Source organism: Anser anser (genome assembly GCF_964211835.1).
Source record: "Anser anser genome assembly, chromosome: 1".
NCBI classification, from domain to species: domain Eukaryota; kingdom Metazoa; phylum Chordata; class Aves; order Anseriformes; family Anatidae; genus Anser; species Anser anser.
In genome coordinates this window covers 66,672,723-66,693,300 of record NC_139720.1, presented here as the reverse complement: position 1 = coordinate 66,693,300, position 20,578 = coordinate 66,672,723, and the positions used below count along the sequence as shown (strand labels likewise).

General features: G+C 49.5%; 1 protein-coding gene across 2 annotated transcripts; it reads left to right on the top strand.

The window, feature by feature from the left end:
• Positions 1-713: 713 nt before the first annotated feature.
• Positions 714-18,829, top strand: ADA2 (adenosine deaminase 2). 2 transcript variants are annotated; one of them, XM_083821298.1, is made up of 10 exons: positions 714-1,163; positions 2,132-2,457; positions 5,237-5,462; positions 12,022-12,232; positions 13,769-13,896; positions 15,003-15,093; positions 15,445-15,553; positions 16,327-16,484; positions 17,348-17,550; positions 18,434-18,829. In XM_083821298.1, the coding sequence occupies exons 2-10, from the start codon at positions 2,145-2,147 to the stop codon at positions 18,540-18,542; spliced, it is 1,548 nt and encodes a 515-aa protein (XP_083677424.1). In that variant the 5' UTR covers positions 714-1,163; positions 2,132-2,144; the 3' UTR covers positions 18,543-18,829. The 2 variants fall into 2 exon arrangements, with proteins under 2 accessions (XP_083677424.1, XP_083677423.1); XM_083821297.1 differs by having other exon boundaries at positions 718-1,159.
• Positions 18,830-20,578: the final 1,749 nt, after the last annotated feature.

The window sequence follows — 20,578 nt, the reverse complement described above, 5'->3', positions numbered from 1 at the left end:
ATTTTTATTTTATTATTATTATTATTTTATTTACCACCAGGGATGATGTTGATGACAGCAAAAGGTGAGCAGATCGGAAGGGGCAGGCAGAGATCGTGGGCATCCCACCAGGGTGCTGGGGCACCTGTGCACCCCGTGACTCAATCCATTGCAGTGGTCCCAGCTGATAGAATGGCACGTGTTATTGACCAGATTTGACTTTCTATGCCTTGGAACCAGTGTATCTGATTGCTGCAGGTTGTTTTCAATAGTTCTTGACTTACAAGATCTTTCTCTTATTACTAAAAAATTAAAATAGATAGAATTTGGATTAAATTAAACCAAGTGGACTTTGTTCTCCACTGGAAGCTCTTTATGTAACATCTGTTTCAAATAACTTTAAAGCTCAGTCCATTCAACTGTGAGAAATAAAATGGTGAAATCACAATATTTGTTGGGATTTTTCAAAAAATCAGCGCATACACCCCCCCACCTGACGTAGCCCCCCAGCCTGCATGCCAAATGCAGCCCTGGTGAGTCCGGTTGGGCTGAGGCCAGCCTGCTTTGCACAGCTGGCAGAGAGCAGGCAAAATGACTTATAACTACCTTTACAAATATCTATATAACTTTTTTTCAGTTAAAAAAAGCATTAAGTACAGCTTGCAGTGCTGTTGGCACTACATGTGTGGCGCTCTGCATCAGGTCAGGCAAGCCAAGCTGGAGCAGCCCAGTGGACATGGGTGGACATGGGTGGCCAAGAGTTTCTACAAGGATATTTAAAAGCCATGGAGGCATTTCATGGCGTGCAGAGGGTCTGCCCAGGCCAGCCCCGCTCGCTCAGCAGGGAGGGGTTAATGATCCCACCGTTGCAGCAGCTGGAGGGGCTTGGTGGGCAACCCCGCTGCCTTGGCCTGCCGCACGCCTGCGCCCCGCTTTCTGCTGGCCTCCCCGCGGCCTCCCTCCTCTTTATATATTCATGAAGCAGCAGGGAGACGGCGGGTGGGGCGCGGGTAAATAAAAGCTGAGCAAGCTGAAACTGCAGCACAGGAAGAGGAACTTTCCGCGCGGTGCCTCGCCGGGACACAGCCCGCTGCTTATCGCGGCCGCGCCGGCTGGCCGGAGAGACGATAACCCTGCCCTGCTGCCTGCACGCTGGATGCGAGGAGCAGGAGAGCTGTCTGTGAGTGAGTCAGCCTGCCCAGGGACAAGATAATGCCTTTCGGGGTGGCTGTTGCTCTCGGTTCAGAGCCAGGCCCAGCAGATTTCTCCCCCGGCACCTCGGGACGGAGGCATCCCAGTGGGAGAGGCTGGGAGCAGGGGGCATGCGTGCAAGCGGGGAGATGATGTGGGATACATGCAGAACTGCTCCAAAACATTCAGACTTTTCCAGCCTGCTTTGGTCTGGAGGGATGGGCGTGGAGGGTCACTGATGCCTGGCATTGAAGGATTATGTTGCAGCTGTGCTTTTTTGGGAAGCGCAGAGCTCTCCAAGTTCACATGTGCCTGCCTCCTGTGATCCCTTACTGCTCCCATATTCTCCCTTTCTTCCGGGACTGCAAGGAAGGGACATGCCTCTGTGGCTGCAGTGGGGCTTTCTGCCTGCAGATTAACCCCTCCGATAGCTGGAGTATACTATAAGGGTGCAACAAGGTCTTCTCTCAATAGCAGAGATCAGCCCTACAGTTTTGTGCACCCCATGTGATCACAGGCTCACCTTGAGCACTGTGGCCTCGCTTCCCCTTATCGGGCACTGGCAAGGTGCTAGCATTACTGCCACCAGTACCCCTTGCTCTGAGGTGGCTCCATCCCAGGTTGCAAGCCAGAGTCCTGACCTCAGCTATCCCCAGCTCCAGGGTTAGACCTTCCCCACCCCGCAGCTCTGTGTGACCTGCTGACAGCCTGAACCAGGGACCTCACCCTGGTTCTTCTTCTCACCCTGCCCACAACCTTGCTCCATGCAAACAGCATCACTGGGGTGTGAATACAGACGCTGTGTATAGCAGATATCACCACCAGATGCTCCCTCAATTGAGCACCCAGTTAACCCACTTTTGCAGGCTAGGCCAGCAGTTTTATGTCCCAGTGGGTCACTGGGAAGATGTCACCTCCTGGCTTATGCTAACACACTGATTTCCCTCCCCACATGCACCAGGTGCAGCTACAAGATGAAGCCTCCATCTGGGCAAAGCATAAGGTTGGCATGCCTTCTCCTGAATTTGGCTTCCCTCTGCCTTCCAACCCCGCTCAGGGAGAACCGAGACTCCCTGATGGAGGAGGAGAAAGCCCACCAGACAGGTGGCAATTTGGTGCTGAGCAAACAGGAGCAGCAGCTCAGCACAAAGCTTGTCAGCCTCAAGAGGAAGGAGGTTGCAGCAGCCATGAATGTGGGGCAGTTCCCACCAAGTATGCACTTCTTTCGTGCAAAAAGCCTCATTGACCAGAGCACGGTGTTCAGCATCTTGAAGCACATGCCAAAAGGTAGGCTTAACAGTTGCTCGTCTTACTCACCCTCCTCTTGCCTTTTGCTTTCTACGCCAGAGCAAGGTGCAGCAGACCTCTGCAGGCAAGCTCATGAACTGGGAGTAGTGCCGGCTGGGTCGCAGGAAGAGCCCTGCCTGTCAGCTGGGGGCAGGGGGAGAGAGGAAGAGGGGTGTGGGCTGGGTGAATACACGTTTCCAGCAATTGTACATTTAGTGTGACCTGCAATGTGGATCTATCAGCCTTTGAAAAGTGAGGCAAGCGCAGAGGAGGTGAAGACAAGACACCACAGAGATCCATGTTTGTTCAGCATGTTTTAGCCAGGGCCTTTCCTTTATCCACATGCGCCACAGCCATGCTAACAACCTTACCTTATCCCACATCTCAGCAGGAAGTGCCATATACCCCAACATGTTTTTCTGCAGGTGGTTCCGTACACACCCGAAAGACTGCAGGCACTAGAAGAGGAAGGTGCTGCCTCTTATACTGCACGATTTTTACTTGTTGAATGCAAGTCAGAGCCTGTGTTATGTGACCCATAGAATACAACACAAAAGACTATGAGAATACAATAAGCTTTCTTAACCAGGCTCTGCTCTGTGCACTTGCATGAGACTTCTGCTTATAAAGGCAGACGTTAGTCCTTTTGTCTTTAGTTTTGAGACCTTGCCTCTCCCTCATCATTCAGCATGCCCTGTGATGACGGGCTGCCGTGCCTTATACCAGAAGAGTCTCTTTGTACTCTGCAGCACACACTAGTTTTAAATGCATTTTGGAACCATTTACCTTTGATAACAGCATGAGATTGTCCAGTACCTTCAACATGCTGTACTGTGCATCCTCTGACAAGCAGCCTGGGACACAGCAGCATTCAAAGGCTCAGTTCTCTGGGTTGCACTGGAAAGGGGGAGAAGAGAGGATACTTTAGGCAAGTGCAAATCCAAACCACCTAAACTGGGTAGCAGCAGCAAGCCCAATGTCTCCATGTCTGAGCCGCTAACAGTTCAGTGGAGAGGTTGAGGTGATTGCTGGAGAAAGTCATTGACTCCTAGCTGGCTGCTTTCTCCCTCTGCATCTCTGGTTCAGACAGAAGCATTGAACAAGGTGCCTTCTTTAACTGAATGTAAGAGACAGTTGCAGTGAAAGTTGTCCATACCTCCATATGGCTGAACAATATATCCACCTTTCCAGTTGGTCCCTTTTTAGATGCTGAGGCCCATGACCTTGCTGCCTGGAAACAGATTGGTGACTCACTTGAAAAACTCTTGCATGGTGAAGCTGACTGCCAAATCTTTCCGTTTGCCAGGCTGTGACACCAGCGCATAAGAGCTGTCCTGCTTACCACCCAACTTTTCCATCCCAGTTTCCAATGTGGGATGAGGCTCCTTGACCTGCAGCTCCTGAACAGTTACCATATGTGATTGGGATATCAGAGTTGCCCATATCCCTTCATTGCTGAGTAGTAAGGAATTGAAAAGTAGTCCCCTCTTTGCCTCAAATGGGATATCTTTGATACTAAGGAGGAATCAAAGCAAAAATTTAACACATTTCAACCCAGAATACAGTAAAATAGTTCTCAGAATCTTTGCAAGCACCGTAGGCTTCTACGGCCAAGATCACGTCCTTATAATTGCTTGAGTAGGACCTCAGTCTTGATCACAGCTCCTAGGGATTACTGTTGGTTTCAAGCACTATTGCCATTTCTACTGCTCCTCACAAAGGAAAAATGGCCATATTGCAAGTGGCAGGAGAAACCAGACAACTGTGGCATGCCCGTTCTGTCACTCCTGCTCTGGTCAGAGCAGTATTTACAGTTGCTCAGCACCTTAGCTGTCAGACCCTCTATAGTGAGATATTACAGACACTATAATATATATTAGTCTCCTGTAGATTAGAGTCTTGTCATATGCATATCAGCACTTATTGTTCCTGCTAGTCATATTCTCCCTTTACTCCTAAGGGCATTAAACCTATTTAGATTATGACATGTCCCTTAGACTAATAAAGCACATAGGCTTGAGTTCTCAACTTCTTTCCTTTACAAAGGAGAAATTTAATTCAAGCACCAATAGCATAAAAAAATCTCTGCAAAAAAGGATTTCACCAAAATGAAAGGATGGGCTGAGGAAGGTGAGCATGCAGAAGCTTCCTATGCCAGGAAGGCTGGCCAACACACCACACAATAGCAGAGCATCCCAAAAGCCCACGGTGCTGGCCAGCAACAGTTGCAAAATTTAAGTAAACATGCATTTGGTAAGAGAGAGAGGTGGGTGCTACTTCTCTATCTGACCACAGTTCCCCACTGTGGCATGGTCTGTGATTTTGGTGTATGCCACAGTTTCAGAGAGGAAGGAAGACATGCAGACTAGATGCAAGAGCTGAGGCTGGGAACAAGCCAGCTAAGATGCAGAGGCTTGCCCCAGGCCCACCTTGTAGACTGCTGCCCTCTGTGAGAGCACCTCTTTAAATCAGGGTGGCCTGAGCCAGCTCTCAGGAACACCAGTCTGAAAGAGCATTTCCCATCCCAGCAGGAAGCAGAGATCCCTATTGATTCCCCTTTTGCTCCCAGGGAGCCGTAATGCTCTGCTTGCCCCACGCTTCGTGCAGAGGGGCCACATCCCCAGCACAGGGAGGCAGTCTCTGCTGGGAAAGGTCAGTCACAGCCACCTGGAAGCATCTCCAGATTCCCCTGGCTGGGCAAACTCAAGCGCTCATCACATTAAACCTCCTTTCTGCTCCAACTGCCTTGTCTCAATAGGATTGGTTCTCCTCTCCCCAGGTGCTGTCTTACACCTGCACGACTATGCCATGCTGAGTGTGGACTGGCTGGTGTACAATGCCACCTACCTCCCGGATTGCTACGTGTGCTTCACCCGCACAGGCACTGTTCGTTTTCGGTTTTCCAGGCCTCACCCTCCTCATCCAGTGCCAGCCCAGTGCTCTGAGTGGGTTTTGCTAGAGACTTACCGAAAACAGCTGCACAACGTGACTGAGTTTGATAACAGGTGAGTGAGCATGAGGTGTGAGCCTGCCAACACTCTGTGATAGCACTGCCAGGCCAGCAGGACTGTTCTGGTCCAACTCCCCCATTTGCTTGCTGCTCTGGAAGCAGGGAGCTCCTTTTAAAGCTGTGCATACAGAGCAAGCAAATAGCAATGTAAGAACTTGAAGGTTGTAGCATTAAGTACACCAGAATTAGAGGCTGCCAGCATTTAGGTTTACTGCGGTCCATAGCACAGACATGCTGAAGACAGTGGTTTAAGCTGTATTACATGACCTGCCCCACCCTTCCTCAGCACCCAGGCTGGATGTGCTCCCAGCATGGGACAGGGTTGTATGGCGAAAGGCCTTGCCTCATCCGTTGAGGCAATGAAGAACAGGATGTGAATTCCTCAGCTACCTGACCTTCTTTCTCAACAGGGACCTCAGGCACCAGGGGCTGAGGATTGCCCCCAAGAAAGTGGGGGGGCACATCTCAGCCTGGCACCCTCCTTCACACTCACCAACTAACAGAGCTTCTCTCCCTACGGGGCAGACCTCCCATAGCCACCTAGGAGCTCACACCCCAGACTGCTCCCCAAGGCATCACCCTCCATCCTGCAGGAGCTCCCTCCCTGCAGGCAGCTCCTACCTCAACTGCTGGCAGCCTTTTATCAGGACCAGGTGTTAGCTGGCTGCCCAGCAGCCACCCAGCATTTAATTACTTGCAGGTGGGTGGGAAAAGCTTGGCTCCCCCTCCAGACGGTGGTGACAGGAAGACCAAGCCCTATCTCCCTGTCCAGGGGCCATTCATCCCGTGACAAAGCCCTGCTGAAAGGCCAGGGGGAAGCGTGTGGTTCTGCGTTGTGTTCGGGGGCTTGATAGCATGCACTAAATAATGCATGAAGTCAGACACTGAGTGATGAGGACAAAGAAAAATATTGAGTTGTGATCTGTTCAGAAAGTACCACTGTCTGCTGAGCTCCGGGGGGCTGGGGTCCTGTGGAAAAAAAAAATAGCATGTGGTGTAATGTAGTTAAATCAGTGTCACGACGCCAACACACACGGAGAAGGCGGGATGAAGGTGGCGAGGGCGACCCTAATTGTGGCATTTCCTAAGAGAAACTTCATGGTTTGGGCTATGGTGCTCTGCAGTGAGAGCGTGTGCATGTGTCTCTAAATAAAGACCTCTTATCTCTGGTACCGCCTGCACATGGACGCAGTCTGGGCTCCGCGCCCTGCAGATCTAGGAAGGAGGTCGGGCTGGGAAGCTGAGGAGCCGTCAGATCGTTGGCATGGTGTGGCCTTCCCAGCCCGACAACAGCAAGGGGAGCTCTGCCCTGCGAGGGCACACCCAGAGCACCCACCGCTCCTTCCCTGCAGAGGTCTGAGCACTTCCAGAAGGGAAGGAGAAGGCAGTGCCAGGCCCAGGGCTCCCAGCCTTTCATACCCTCAGGCACTATTGCTCTGACATGGGATGGAAGAAATAAGATCCAGCGAGAAGTCACTTACCCACTTCTTTCAAAGAGAAAACCGGTTCCCCATTATCTCCCTTCCCTTTCTACTGGGAGCGATGAGGAAAGACCATGGCACCAGCATTCTTCAGCCCCACCAAGAGACCCATAAATAATGTGCAAGAGATTAGATGTTGAAACAGCTTCACTTTCTTAAAGCACAAGCAATTGCACTGGGCATTTGAGGCCCTTGTCAGGAGCAACCCATCACTGTATTTGGTTTTAGTTGTATTTATGTAGTGTGACATCCCCTCCTGGCTGAGGCTAGAGGCCATGGCAACCTGTACTCCTGTGAGGGTGGGGCTGTGTGTGGTTTTGTTCCCAATAGTCCTATTTGGGAACATGAGTTCTCAGAAGCATTGTTATCCCATTCCTCTTCTTTTGTGCTACTTATCAGATGATGCCACAAGTCAGAGCAGGACTTCTGAGACACAACACAGACACAGCTTCAAAGATCTTACAAAGGGCTGAAGGAGAAACTGAGGCAAAGACCAATGAATGGATTTTCCTCAGCAAATGAGTTCCAGAGCCAAGTACAAACCTAGATCTCTTACATCCTGGGTGCTCAGACTTACCTACTTATATTGTCCTTCATTCCTTGCCCTTTTGTGCTCACCACAAAATTGCAGAGGAGTCATTGCACATAATGTGCAAACACAGGAACACCAGCCATGTTGAGGCTCTTCCCCTCCTATTTTCATCTAATCCCTGGGTACTAGTCTAAGGGTTAGGAATGTTTTTTGGCTGCCTGGAAATAGGTCTCTAGCCAGGAATCGGCCCCAATCTGTTCTGCTTCTCAGTTTCTGGAAACTCTCCCAGTCTCTTGAACATGTGCATCCCAGGCTACCTCTTTTCCTGCACTCCTCTTTGCCCTTGAGCACTGACAAGCTGAGAGAAAGCAGATGTCAGAGGGAGGAACGGATGGATAGTTGGGTGGTTTCAAGGAAGTATCAAGGGAGTATGGCTGCAGGGAAGGGTTCTCAAACAGGATAGCGTGGATCAGCAAACACGAAGAGAACAATGAAACTGTTTCCCAGGGGCTGCACCTCTCTTACCTTACCATGTTCCTGACTGGGAAGGCAAGAGGGAGGGAGATAACCACATCACGTTTTTGCTGTTCGTATATTTATATATATATACATATACACACACGTTTATATGTATACGTGAGTGCATGTGTTGGAAGTAAGTCTTTTTGTTCATTTGCCTCAAAAGAAGGTTTTATCATTCATATCCAAAACACAAATTGTATGCGCCAAGACCCTGGAGTATCCTCTTACTGGTAAGCTTCCAAAAGGATGCTATTAGGAGAGTCAAGAGACCATGGGTTAGAAGACAGAGAAAGGCAGGGAACTTTGCTTTGAGAGTTTAAAAAAAAATAAATCCTCACTTATTTACTTGGCCAACAATTAAGATACAGAAGAATGCCATTTTTTTCCTCAAGGAGCAACATAATTGCCAGAGCCTCTAAAGCAACGACTCCCAATAAGCATGACCCCCGATATTTAAGGGAGGCAGTGCTGACATTCCAGATATTTGTAAAACCACCCCTGCCCCGATTGCCCGGGGATGGAGGCCATGCCCCGCAGCGCAGCTCCCACGGTGGCAGCGCTCCTTGTCGCAAGGATGAAGTCATCTGCGAGCGAGCTGACACTGCGGCTGGCTGAGTCCCCAGGCACCAGTGGACCTCCATCACCTTCCCCTCCCTGTCCTCCGACTGCCTTATCTAATGGGAAAATAGGGCAGTAGGCACATTGCGCAAAATATATTAAAAACCCCAGTACAGAAACAAAGCGCTCCACTCCCTCTACAAGTCTCCCCTTGGGGAGGAGAATAGGGGAAGAGAGAGAGAGAGAAAGCGAATGAACCACATGTGACAGATGTTAGTCACACTATTTAATGCACCACTGGAAGACATTCAGATACTATGGTGAGGAGCGGGGTATAATTACCCATAGAGGATAGGAAAAGAAGCAGGAAAAAGATACTCTTTAAAAACAAGACAAGAAACCGTTCACTTTCGCATTATATTGTGCGAGAAAGCAAAAGAGAAAAGAAAGCTGGAAAAGAGAAAAGCAAAAACATGGCTGAAAATAAATAATCCTTAGCTGGTTGTTTTCGTTGTGCCCCTTTGGGCATACGCATTGCAATAGCATTGTTCACTGCATATATGACATGACATGGAAGGCTATTTGTAGTCTGCACCTGATCACTGGCTAGGGCCCATTCCAGAAAATAAGCAGAAATGCCTTTATGAAGCTTTGCTTCATCTGCATGACCTCCTCGTGGCAAAAAAATTACCAGCCTGAGCCCTTAGGAGATTATCAGGTTATCAAGGCTGGATCACCGCTACACAATAAATCTCCGACAGTTATAGGGATCAATAATCAGTCTTAAAGGAAAGGAGATTATAAAAAAATGTTATTTGATTTATGTGCTTTTAGGAGCAGGGTGGTGTGTGGATTTATTGCTGTATCTAGCCCAAGAGCACGGGCTAGGTAAACAACCTTGTGTTCATACGGCTCGAGTTTAAAACAGGGCATGGAGCAGCGTGCGCGCTCCTTGTTGAAGGATACCGGGAGAAAAGCGCTGGGATCCCCTCTGGATGCTGTTTCTTATCTGAGGCGAAGCTGTGTGTGGCGGCGAGCATGGGCTTGTGTGGCCTTTTGATCCGATCTGCAGGGAGGTTCCTCCTGTGGTGCCGCGGGCTGGGGCGAGCAGTGGCGGGGAGCTCCCCTTCGGCCAGGGCTGGGGCGAGCTGGGCGGGATGGTTGGCTCAGGTGGCACTGCTGCATCTGTTTTCCTAGGGGCTTGCCGCGGAGCCGGGCTCTTCCCACGCCAGATTTCCTCCAGCACACCCTCTCGCTGGGGGCCACTGGTAAATAAGCTCCTTAGAGGTGCCCCTGGCTCTTGCATTCCTGGTTTCTGGGGTGATCCTCCGGTGTCCCTCCCCATGCCGCGATGCAGATGAGATGCCGCATGCCACAGCGGCACGGAGCATTGACCCTGTGCCTCCCTGGACACAGCTGAGCTTCTCCATTGGGTCGCGTTGTTTGCTGGACAGTATCTGGGGGTGCCCAGCCTCGCATGATACTGCAGAAGAGGCCCCTTTGTAACATGCAGAAGGGCAGAGATGAAGGTGCTGTGGGAACCCGAACTCTGAATTTCCTGACTGGCCAGCAACTAATAACTCATCCTTAACGTGGTACAAATATCTTGCTTATGTACAGTTCTGTTTCTGAAATTGTTCCCAGCAAAGAAATTAGCTGAGTGAAGAAGAAATGAAACTGCAGCTGCTGGAAGAGGGCCTGCAGGGAGGGGAGCAGCAGCCCACAGGCAGGTGCTGGGGGAGCTGGCTCCATGGCATGGTCAGGATGGAGGGACGCAAAAGGGATGTCCCTGCCCAGCATGTCTTAATTTACGGGTCTGGACCAGGTCACATTTTGAGTCTGTGGGAGGGAGGTTTTTAATCCCATCCACAGAAGCCTCCTGGAACAAGATAATAAGAGCTCAAATCAAACCCACATCTCCCGTATAGCAGGAGGAAGCACGGCACTAGGATGGGGGGCAAGACTTCAAACACCAAACATTATTAAAGATCAGTAGCTTTATCAAGGGAAACAACATACTTGGACGAAAGATGAAGTGTGGCCAAAGGTATTTCTATCTGAACATGCTTAACCTTCGAGCCTAGATAAACGTCAGGCCTGGTCGGACTGGCAAGCCCACCTGTCTGCAAGCACCCAGCTCCACACCTCGCTGTGGTGGCTTCAGGCTGTCCACCCAGGAACGAAGTTCGTCACCCCCTGCTCTGCCATTCAGATGTTGCCCCCCAGCCTGATAAACTTATTACAAACCCTTCTTTGGGCGGCCAGTGGAGGAGAGCTGCTGCCAGAGGCAATGCTTTGCATGGGACAAAAGCTAAAAGCTGGTCAGAAGACCAACCAGGTGGTTGCCCTGTCCTGAACACAAGCTGTCACCGCAGCGGTACCCACAACCATGTGGTCTTGCAGTTGCTGACTGCCTGAAACTCTGCTTGATAAAATGACCTGTTGCCTCCCTGGGTTTCTTAAAGAGGCGTACAGACCAGCAGATTCAGTGAAGGACATGCATGTTTCCATCCCAGTGAGAGAAAGCCAGGACCTGCGATTCCTACCTGCTGTTTCCCAGCAGACAAACCTAAAGTTACCAGCAAGGCAAGCAGGATGCTAGGTTTGTTTCACTGGGGAGGGGGAAAAGACTTCTGATTCTCAGTCATTTCCCCTCTGCCCATGTTAGATGACACATTTTGACAAGATGAAGATACCAGGGAGAGTTACAGGTTAGTAATCACATTGGTGGTAGCCCTAGCATCTCCTGGAGATTGTCTAGTGGTGAACAGAGGGACAGGTGTCAAAATCTCTTAGATGTATTTTAAATGTTTGGGAGAATATATTGTCTGCACGAGTAACGCATTAGCCTACTTCTGGATTAAGTATACTCCTGGATAGCAGAGTGTAATTCTTATGATGTAAAAACGTCATGCTTGCTTTTCTAAGACTCATTACTTCTCAAGATTTTGTCCTCAAAATGGTGGGCACTTTGAACATCAAGTCTTACCCGCCTTGTAGCTCGACATGTAGTCTATGGCTTTTTACCTGTCAGAGGATACAGGTATTATCTGTACCAGCCATTAGAGGAGTAAATATAGGTGGCAGAAAAATGACCTGCATGCTTCCTAGTTGCACCAGTCGTTACACCTATATATTGCCCTGTCATCGGTCTCTGGGTTAGATATTGGGCCCCTGTCGTGGCAGGCACTGCTCTGCTCCTGCTCTTGGTCCTCCCCAGAGAACACGACCCTCTTGAGCACAGCTGGGCACTGCTGCCCTACATCACCCCACAGCATACAGATGGGAGAGTGTCACAGCTGCAAAGCTTGGCCTCTGGGAGCAAAACTCACAACGACCTTGAGGAATCCTGTTTCCTTCTGTACCAAACACTAAGCTGCCAGCTGGTGCCTTTCTGCATGCTAAAAACCAGTAAACTTTGCTCTCCTTATTCTTCCTCTTCCTTTTACCCTTTTCTGCAGCTTGATGAGGAACTTGACTCTGGTGACGGATGCCCCTGAGCTGGCCTACCCTTCCCAGACTTTCATCTGGAAAAGGTTTGAAGAAGTCTTTCTCATCGCCTCTGGACTTATCTGCTATGCACCTGTGTTCAAGGCCTACTTCTACCAGGGGCTGCTGGAGCTCTATGAGGATAACGTACAGTATGCTGAGATAAGAGCTATCCTGCCTCCGGTATGTATTTTTTGGCTTCTCTAGTATTCCTTTAAATCCTTATTTCTCCCAAACTTTTCTCAAGCCCTAGCTTGAATTCAGTTTTTGGATGTTTGCATACCTTGCCTTGTAAGGACGCTGGAAAAGCTTGATCGTATTCAAAGGTCTCTGCTGGAGATTTGCATGCTCAAGGGCTTGAAAGCAAGAGACACTTTGTTCTTAACGGCTAAGGAAGATACTGACTGTGGCACCAGTACAAACTGCCTTGGACCACCTGGCTGGGAGCCGTGTCTAATCTTGTTGGTTGGGAAGATGCACCTCAGCTCCGTCTGCGCCAGAACCACCTGTTGTGCTGTACCTGCTCGGGAGTAAGTTCCCACCTGGAGCAGAGACTTATCCTGGAACAGATGCATTGTTTTAAACCTACAGCTTATTTCAGGATGACTTCTCTGACCAGCATACTATACTAACTGCTCCAAGCCAGGGAGCGTGGCTGTGGGGGCTCTGCAAGGCTGGGACAACAGCACCAGTGCTGCAAAAGCTTGCCTTGCAGCAAAGCCCGCCAGAAGCGGTCACCAAAGTAAAGTAAACGAAAGCTGGGATTTAGCACAAAGCAGCAAACATTGCTGAAAAGCACCCTGGCCCCAGCTGTGTTTGCAAGTTCAGCTGTGCAAAGCCCCAGGTTCCTACAAGCGTCAGTGGTGGAAACATCCCTGCGATCATCTGCAGCTGCCCTGTGGCCCCAGGTGCTGGCAAGGGGACACCAGGAGGTGATCGGGCACAGGGGCTTAGCCAAGGGCAGTGCCAGGCAGCAGCACCCAGGGGCAGCAAGAAGGTGGGCTGAGACTGCTGGAGGGTGCAGGGGGAGGGCGAAAGGGGAAAGAAAGGAGAGAAGGATAAAGGGAGAGAGGACGGAACGATTTCAGCCTCTGTGATGGATCCAGGCAGGGCCTACATGGGTTAGTATCAGCTGGGTCATGTAGGGTCTAAACCCTACAGGCAAAAGCCTGTGTGTAGCCCTGCTAGCAAGGAACTCGCAAAGTAAGCTGATGAGACAGAGTGTGCAAAACAGATTATTTTCCCCAGTTTGCCGCCAGAGAACTGGGAAACCATGGCAAGACTAAGTGACTGAGGGAAGGTTGCACAGCACAGCCCTGGCCTGGAGCTGAAGCTCAGCCCTTGCACACCCGGTGGCTGTTCTTCTCCAGCATGTGTGAGCAGCCACATGGCTGGGAAACATGCACCAGCATCTGATATGGACACAAGGCAGAGGCTGCAGTCTCCTTGGGATACTCAAGAGCGCTTGCTTGCCGTGTCTGAGCATGGGGAAACTTGTTTCTTGCAGTGTTTCTAGGCAGGAAAACTGCTCCTTGCTCCTCACCAGCCAGTAAATGCTTCAAGAGGAACATGTCCTGAACAGTTTTAACTGCTTTTGCTGCCCCGTTGAAAGGACTGCAGAGCACTGCTTCTCCAAAGTTTTTCTTCAGTTCCTTTCTCCCACCTGCTAACAAAACTCCTCTTCTAACTCCTGCTTGCCACGTGCTCTTTGTCCTACAGGTGTACGAACTGGATGGCACTCGGCACAATAAGTCTTGGTCGGTGGCGACATATCGGGAGGTGACGCAGCGCTTTGTGGAGGAGCACCCCGACTTTCTTGGAGCAAAGATCATATTCACAGTGCACAGGTAGAGGCTGAGCACGGCTGTGCGTACCTGGCTGTGCGGTGGTGGTGGTGGGAAAGGTGTTCAGGCGGTGCCAGGAGAAGCGGAGTTTTCTGAGGGGTGGGCTAGAAGCACTACCATTGCTTAGCCATGCCTGTGCACATCATCACACCTGGGGTTTTGACTCCTAAAGCATTTCCCTGGCACGTGGTAAAGGCTGGGGGTGAGAAATCGTCTATATACATCTGCGTATGTGTGAAACGACTGGGGTCAGATCATGGCACGTGCCCAGGAGACAAACATCCACGCTAAGCCCCTGAGTGCAGGAATGAGCAAGGGGAAGGCATTTGCTTGCCCCAGCTCCCATGCCCAGACGTGCTCTCCCTCCTGGCGGGGGCCGAGGCAGTGACAGCAGTTCCCAAGCGTGGGCACCGAGCACTGCGGAGGTCCTCAGGGGACCCTGCAAACGCCGTTCCCCTGGCAGCCTTTGTACGGTATGTTCGTGCTGCTGTTCACGGGCAGACACAAGGCTGCTCTCCAAGTCAGCCAGATGCCACAAAGTCATGTGAGGTGATCCTGAGCAAATATAACATACCTCTCAGCAGTACTTGCTCACTCTGGCCCGGTATGGCGTGGTTTCCAGTTCGGAGCTGGCTTGCCTCTGGCCGGCTTAGGTATGGACAGAGCCTGCCTGCAAAACGCACTGTGATGTTCAAGTCCATCCCCCAAGAGCTGAGGGAAAGCTAAATTTAAAACGCCATTGAAATGCAGCGGCTGTCCCACCCCTCAGCATAATGGTAGAGAGGAAAAAAAATTGAAACATTTTCTCTCCATGCTGTTGCATTCCCTGCTTGGCGTATGGGAAAGCCAGCGAGTCTTAGACAAGCATGCCTCACCTCAAGTGACTGAATTGTCTAGCCAGGCATTTCCTGGTCATTCAGGGGTTTCCTTTCATAATATCAATTTTCTACTGCCATTACTCTGGAGAACTGAAGCTGGCTGTCAGATTCAGGAGCAACTTGCATTTTGGAAATAACCCTGAGGGCCCCTGTTCTCAATTCAAACAAACCCAAAGAAGGCAGGCCTGTGGATGCAAGCCTCTGCACTGCTTTCTCTCTCTTGCTCTTTAGGATGCTGAATGTTTCCCAGATTAAAGAAGCCATCGTCACTGCCATGGCACTCAGAGCCCGCTTCCCAGACACCCTGGCAGGCTTCGACCTGGTAACTGGATTTCTTCCGTGGCTTTGAGTTAACCCCTAGAGGTGAAATATAACTACATGCATATATGGCATGTGTTATACCAGAGCTGCATCTGCTGCTGTCCTGAAATCAGCATGAACAAATCAAAAATCCTCTAGCTAAGGATTTTACTGGCAGTAATTAACCACAAATAATAATAATAATAATAATAAAATAAAAAACCACTACCCCATCCTGAAATAATCATCCCCTTATCCGACACCCAAAACACGGCATTGTACTTTCAATGCAGTTGGCACTCTGTAGTGATTTCTCACTGTGAGACCCACCATCTTCCAGAGCGTGTTCAAAAATACTCTTTCTCCTCCCCAGGTTGGCAATGAGGATGAAGGTCATTCTTTGTGGGAGCTGAAGGATGCTCTGACCATCCCATCTTCCCTGGGGGTCAAACTGCCATACTTTTTCCATGCTGGAGAGACCGGTAAGCACGAGGGCTCAAGGCTTGTTATTGCTTACTGAGGTAGGAGGTGAACTCTTGCAAAGCACAGAAGCAGCAAGTCTGGCCACATCAAGATGATGGGGGTGCACGGTCTGTTTTCCCTGTGCTTCTCACAGCATCAGCTTGTTGCTGCAGAATTCCTACATGGCACCTCCCCTACTTGCTCCCTGCTCCTGAGTGTAGGCTTCATGTTGGTCAGCATCTTTGCCCCGTGTATAATATGGAGTCATGCCACAAGAGCTGTTGCTGCTGTGGGTCCCAATATATAGTTCAGTCCATATGGGTGGGATTTATCTTAACTATGCATGACAGTTATGTCTGACTAGTGTGTTATGCTTATTAAATTTTGACATCTACAGAGCAAATGTCTAAATCTGAACTAGTTACCCTGGGCTCCCTTTATAGCCATGCTGAGTAACAGGCACTTCCAAGGTATGCTGCCTCTCCATCTAAAGCACAAGCCATTCCTCAGAAATGATTACTTCTCTCCCTTGACTATGAGCAGAGACCAGCAAGGTTAGCTTAGCTGTGAGAGCAATACTGCAGACACCTACAGCTAGGTGAGTGAGTGGCTATCTCCGTGCTGAGCAATGTCCTCAGCAGATCTGGATTCCCATTTCACTGAAAAAGTGAACTCGGAACACGAGCAATCTTCTTACCTTGCAACTGAGACACATATTAACAAAACTATTTAGCAGTTTGAGAAGATGTGTTTCCCTATAGCACTGCAGTGATTCTCATCTGTCTTTGCTCAGACTGGCAGGGCACCTCTGTAGACAAAAATGTGCTGGACGCTCTGCTGCTGAATACCAGTCGGATTGGACATGGACTTGCCCTCATTAAACACCCAATAGCCAAAAAATTGTCTCTGAAGAGGGATATTCCTGTAGAAGTCTGTCCCATCTCCAACCAGGTATGTTGGTAAAAGCTATGGGATTGGGACATTGGAATGGGATCTGCCTTAGCAGTGAGGAGCAGCAGGGAGCTGGGGGGCAGCCAGATGTTTTGTTGCACCCAGGCTGGCTCAGCTTCCTTTGCACCACATTACGCTGCAGTCTGCTCTGTAGATGCACACTGCACGTGTATAACGCTTGTAACACCAGTTAGCTCAAAATCATTTAAATTCTTATCCAGGGAAACCTGGGAAGGCAGTCCTCCCTAGTGGAGATGAGGCCCAGAGCCAGGAGGTGCCTAAAGAGACATAATGAAAATACTTTAAAGCCAGGAGGGCCAGAGGCTGAGAAGCTGGGATGGCAACCGAGAGTCCTTTTGGTTTTGTAGAACTCATAGCCAGGAGGAACTCTTTTGCAGCACATTAGCGTGGTGCACATTGTCCCCTGGGCACAGCAGGACAAATGCCCTGGGGCAGAGAAGCACTGGAGTGGGCCTTGAGGGAGAGAACCCTGATACCAGCTCCAGGTGCCCTGGGCTAAGCGTCAGGGTAGAGATGTAAACAAGAGACCACTACTGAAATGCTCGGTTAAATTATTATAGATAAGCAGATGTTATTTGCACCACTGGCCTTGATTTAGGTGATTAATTTAAGAAACCAATCTCCTTGTATAGTCAGTGGAGAAAAGTAGGCTCCTCCTGCACCAGTTCAGAGCATTATGCCCTAATGTGCTCCCAACAGCCCTCTGCTGACTCTTTCCCCCCTAATGACTACCTGCTGGCCCAGGTAGCTATAGCAGGCATACGGTGTGATGGGTGCTGTAATGCAAACGTGACTACGGCAATAACCTGACGTGGTGTTGTCTCCTGCCCTTCCCCACCGAGGTCCTGCTGTTGGTATCTGACCTGAGGAGCCACCCCGCAGCCAGCCTCATGGCTGAAGGGCACCCCATTGTGATCAGCCCCGATGATCCCTCTGTCTTTGGGGCGAAGGGTGTCTCTTATGACTTCTACGAGGTGTTCATGGGCATTGGAGGGATGGATGCCGACTTGAGGACCTTAAAACAACTTGCACTCAACTCCATAAAGTAAGTCCCTCATCTCTCTCATCTAGCCATAGCAATGCTAAGGGGAACATTAGACTGCTCTCTGAAAATCCACCTAATTTGTGTCTCCTCTGCCACATAAACTGGGCTTCTTTACCCAAAGACTGCTCTGTGTGCGTCTCCTCTGAGAGCAGGACACAGGGACCCCAGATTCTTCTCCTGTCCATGCCCTTAAGTGCCTTTCTCTAACCAAATGTCTCAGTTTTCTTCACCCTTTTTCATCCCTTGCAAAGTTGCCTCCAGTGCCTGACTCTGCATAGGAGAGAAACGTTATGTCCTCATACCATTTGCCTACTTCTGCCCGAATTTGACTTTTTCTGGTGTTTGCCATGGCCCTCTTGGGAAACACAGGAAAACAATTTACTAGCATGTAGTTCTAGTGCATCTAACCACTTTTTCTGTTTACCCAGACAGCTATGAATGACCCAAAAGAGTTTGGCTATGGTGCACAGGGAGTTTCTCCACATTCCTAGAGTTCTAACTGTTTGCCAAATCCCATGCCAATCCCAAATCCCTGCATGGCCAGGGAGACAACAAAAACTCTTATTTCTTACCTATTTGGACCAAGTCCATGGGGCACCTCAAACAACAGCAGAGTCTTCACTTCTATACTAGGCACTCGGTGCTCCTCAGCGAGCCCCCAGTTTAAGGAGGCTGAGCTGTTTTGTTCTCACAGTGCAAGACTCAGTAGCTGTTGGTACGCTGGGATGCTCAAGGCTCTTTGTATGGTGGTACTCTGGGCAGCCTAGGTATGTCCTGAAAGAGTTAATCTGTTGCTGCTTCCTGCCTTTTCATTGTGGTCACTGATCTTGAAATAGCTGCCCCCTCGTCTCCTGGCTGATACAGGCTTTTCTCCTCCTCACAGATACAGTGCCATGCTACCGGATGAGAAAGCCAAGGCCAAAGAGGTCTGGCAGAAAAAATGGGACCAATTTGTGGCTGACCTCTCTGATAGCTTTTTGAGGGAACTTTAGAAGGGAGGAGACCCGTCTCAGAAGGCATTTGGCAAGCCAGAGTGAGCCAGGCTTATTGCTGAGAGGGAGCCTGCTTCTTCCATATGACTTGAGCAGATGAACAAACCCCTAAGTCTCATCTGGCCATGGGTTACTCAGGTAAGCTAGGCTTAAAGCTAGGAATGAGCTGCATTACCCTGTGAAAGTCTAGGACTGGAGGTGAAATGAAGCAGAGAGCCTTTGTAACAACAACAGCAGAATATGCTGCTCAAAATAGTCAAAACAATTAAAAATTGCCAATGACCAAATCCTGACATCCTTATTCAGGAAAAACATGCCTTCTAATTAGACTTAGTGGGAGATTGCCAACATGAGGATCTCTGAATTTCGCCTTATCATTACAAAACGCAGACCTTGTCCGGAAACAGCTAAGACAAACATCCAGCCATTTGGGCCACTGACCTTCAGGAGAGCAAGGACTGAAAATGACTCTTGTTATGTTTAACCCTGGGCCTGCTGCCAAAATAGCACTGCTGGGTCGAAGAACCAGTCATAGGTCTGATGTCTGCTATTTCAGGACCTACTATGGCTGGAAACAGGCAGATGGACCCGTACAAATGTTCCCAGATTGTCTAAGCTTGGTCATACAGAGATCACAAAGCCAAAAAGAGGTGCCTCATTTGATGACAGTTGTTTCTTTTTCTCATTTTTTTTTCTTCTTCCCTGTGCTGAATCCTTTCCTGTCCTCTGGTCATAGGGAAACTAAAACACTTTTCAGCAGAGAAAAAAACTCCCTACTTTCCCAGATCCAGCTTAATTAAGCTCTCATCCTGCCCTGGGATGTGCTAACATAGGCCTCTCTGTTTATAGGAAGCACCTTTTGATTCTAGGGGGTTCCACTACCAGCTTTTGTTGCCTAGCTCAGCACACAAACGTGCCCTTATTCAGCACGTCAGACACTCACCTTGGCGGAGAACTACTCTCACACTATGGATGTCCAATATATCTACTCAGACCTTTGTAGTTACCAGTTCTTTCACAAAAAGGTATTGCAACAGCTGCATGATAAATAGTGCCTAGACAAGCAGATTCCCTTGTTTAACAAGCCCAAAACCAGCAGGGAAACATCTCATTTCAGGGAGATTTAAAAATAAATAAAAAAAAATCTTAATTGGGGTGCTAAATAAATTCAGCAAAATCCATCAGCACACATAGCTCAAGCACACAGCCAGAATTGACCAGCACCTGTCTGACTTCAGTGCAATTGCCCTGGTTGCATCAGCTAAGGGAGAACTTGCAAAAGTTCTTGCTGAAAGATGTCCCTTCTTAACGTGGGCTGTCATTTCCTGATCTGACCATCTTAAGCAAATTGGCTCTCTTGATGTTTCCTGCTGATTTTCCCAAGCTGCCTGGTCACAGTGCTTATTTCCACCAACCTCAGTTAAAATACCTTAGCAGGAGGCAAACGTACTCACTACAGAAGTGGATCAAGCTTCACAACCTGTGCATCACTTGTGTGCCCAACATTAAATTGCCCACATTTCACAGCCTGTAAACTTGTGTCTGGTTATCCCAGGCAAAAACAACAAAAAGACACAGCAAAATGAAGGTGTTTGGATTTCAGAAGCCAGCAACACAAACCCGAGAAAGCAGAAGTGAGAAGGCAATCACACATCTCGGACTCAGTGCCACGCTCTGCTTGCCCCTTCCAGCTACAGCTGCCTTCACTCCAGCTCTCTGCCCACACGACCCACACCTTCCTCTGATCTGCCAGCAGCTGCTCTTTGCTGGCAAGCCTTCTGTGGGCCTTCACGCAGATTTGGTAGTGGGATGAGCTTTATACTGGAGGAGGAGCCAGTGTAAAAGCACCTCACCTTACCTTTCCTTCTCCTCCTCAAGTGCGCAGAGCTCAGTCCCTGATGTAGGCATTCCTTGCAGTCCCATAACCACTGACTGACAAAATGCCTTATGTGTAATCCTGCTGAGGAAAGCCGCTGCAAACAGGTAGGATGGATGACTGCTAACCAGTGACCTAAAGCCAAGTCTCTCTGAGTGTC

Bases quoted from the DNA above. Each gene is read 5' to 3' on its own strand.
- ADA2 (XM_083821298.1), top strand. From the start codon at position 2,145: ATGAAGCCTCCATCTGGGCAAAGCATAAGGTTGGCATGCCTTCTCCTG. The intron at 2,458-5,236 runs GTAGGCTTAACA...TCCTCTCCCCAG, and splicing joins CTTGAAGCACATGCCAAAAG to GTGCTGTCTTACACCTGCAC. The intron at 15,554-16,326 runs GTAAGCACGAGG...GTCTTTGCTCAG, and splicing joins TTTCCATGCTGGAGAGACCG to ACTGGCAGGGCACCTCTGTA.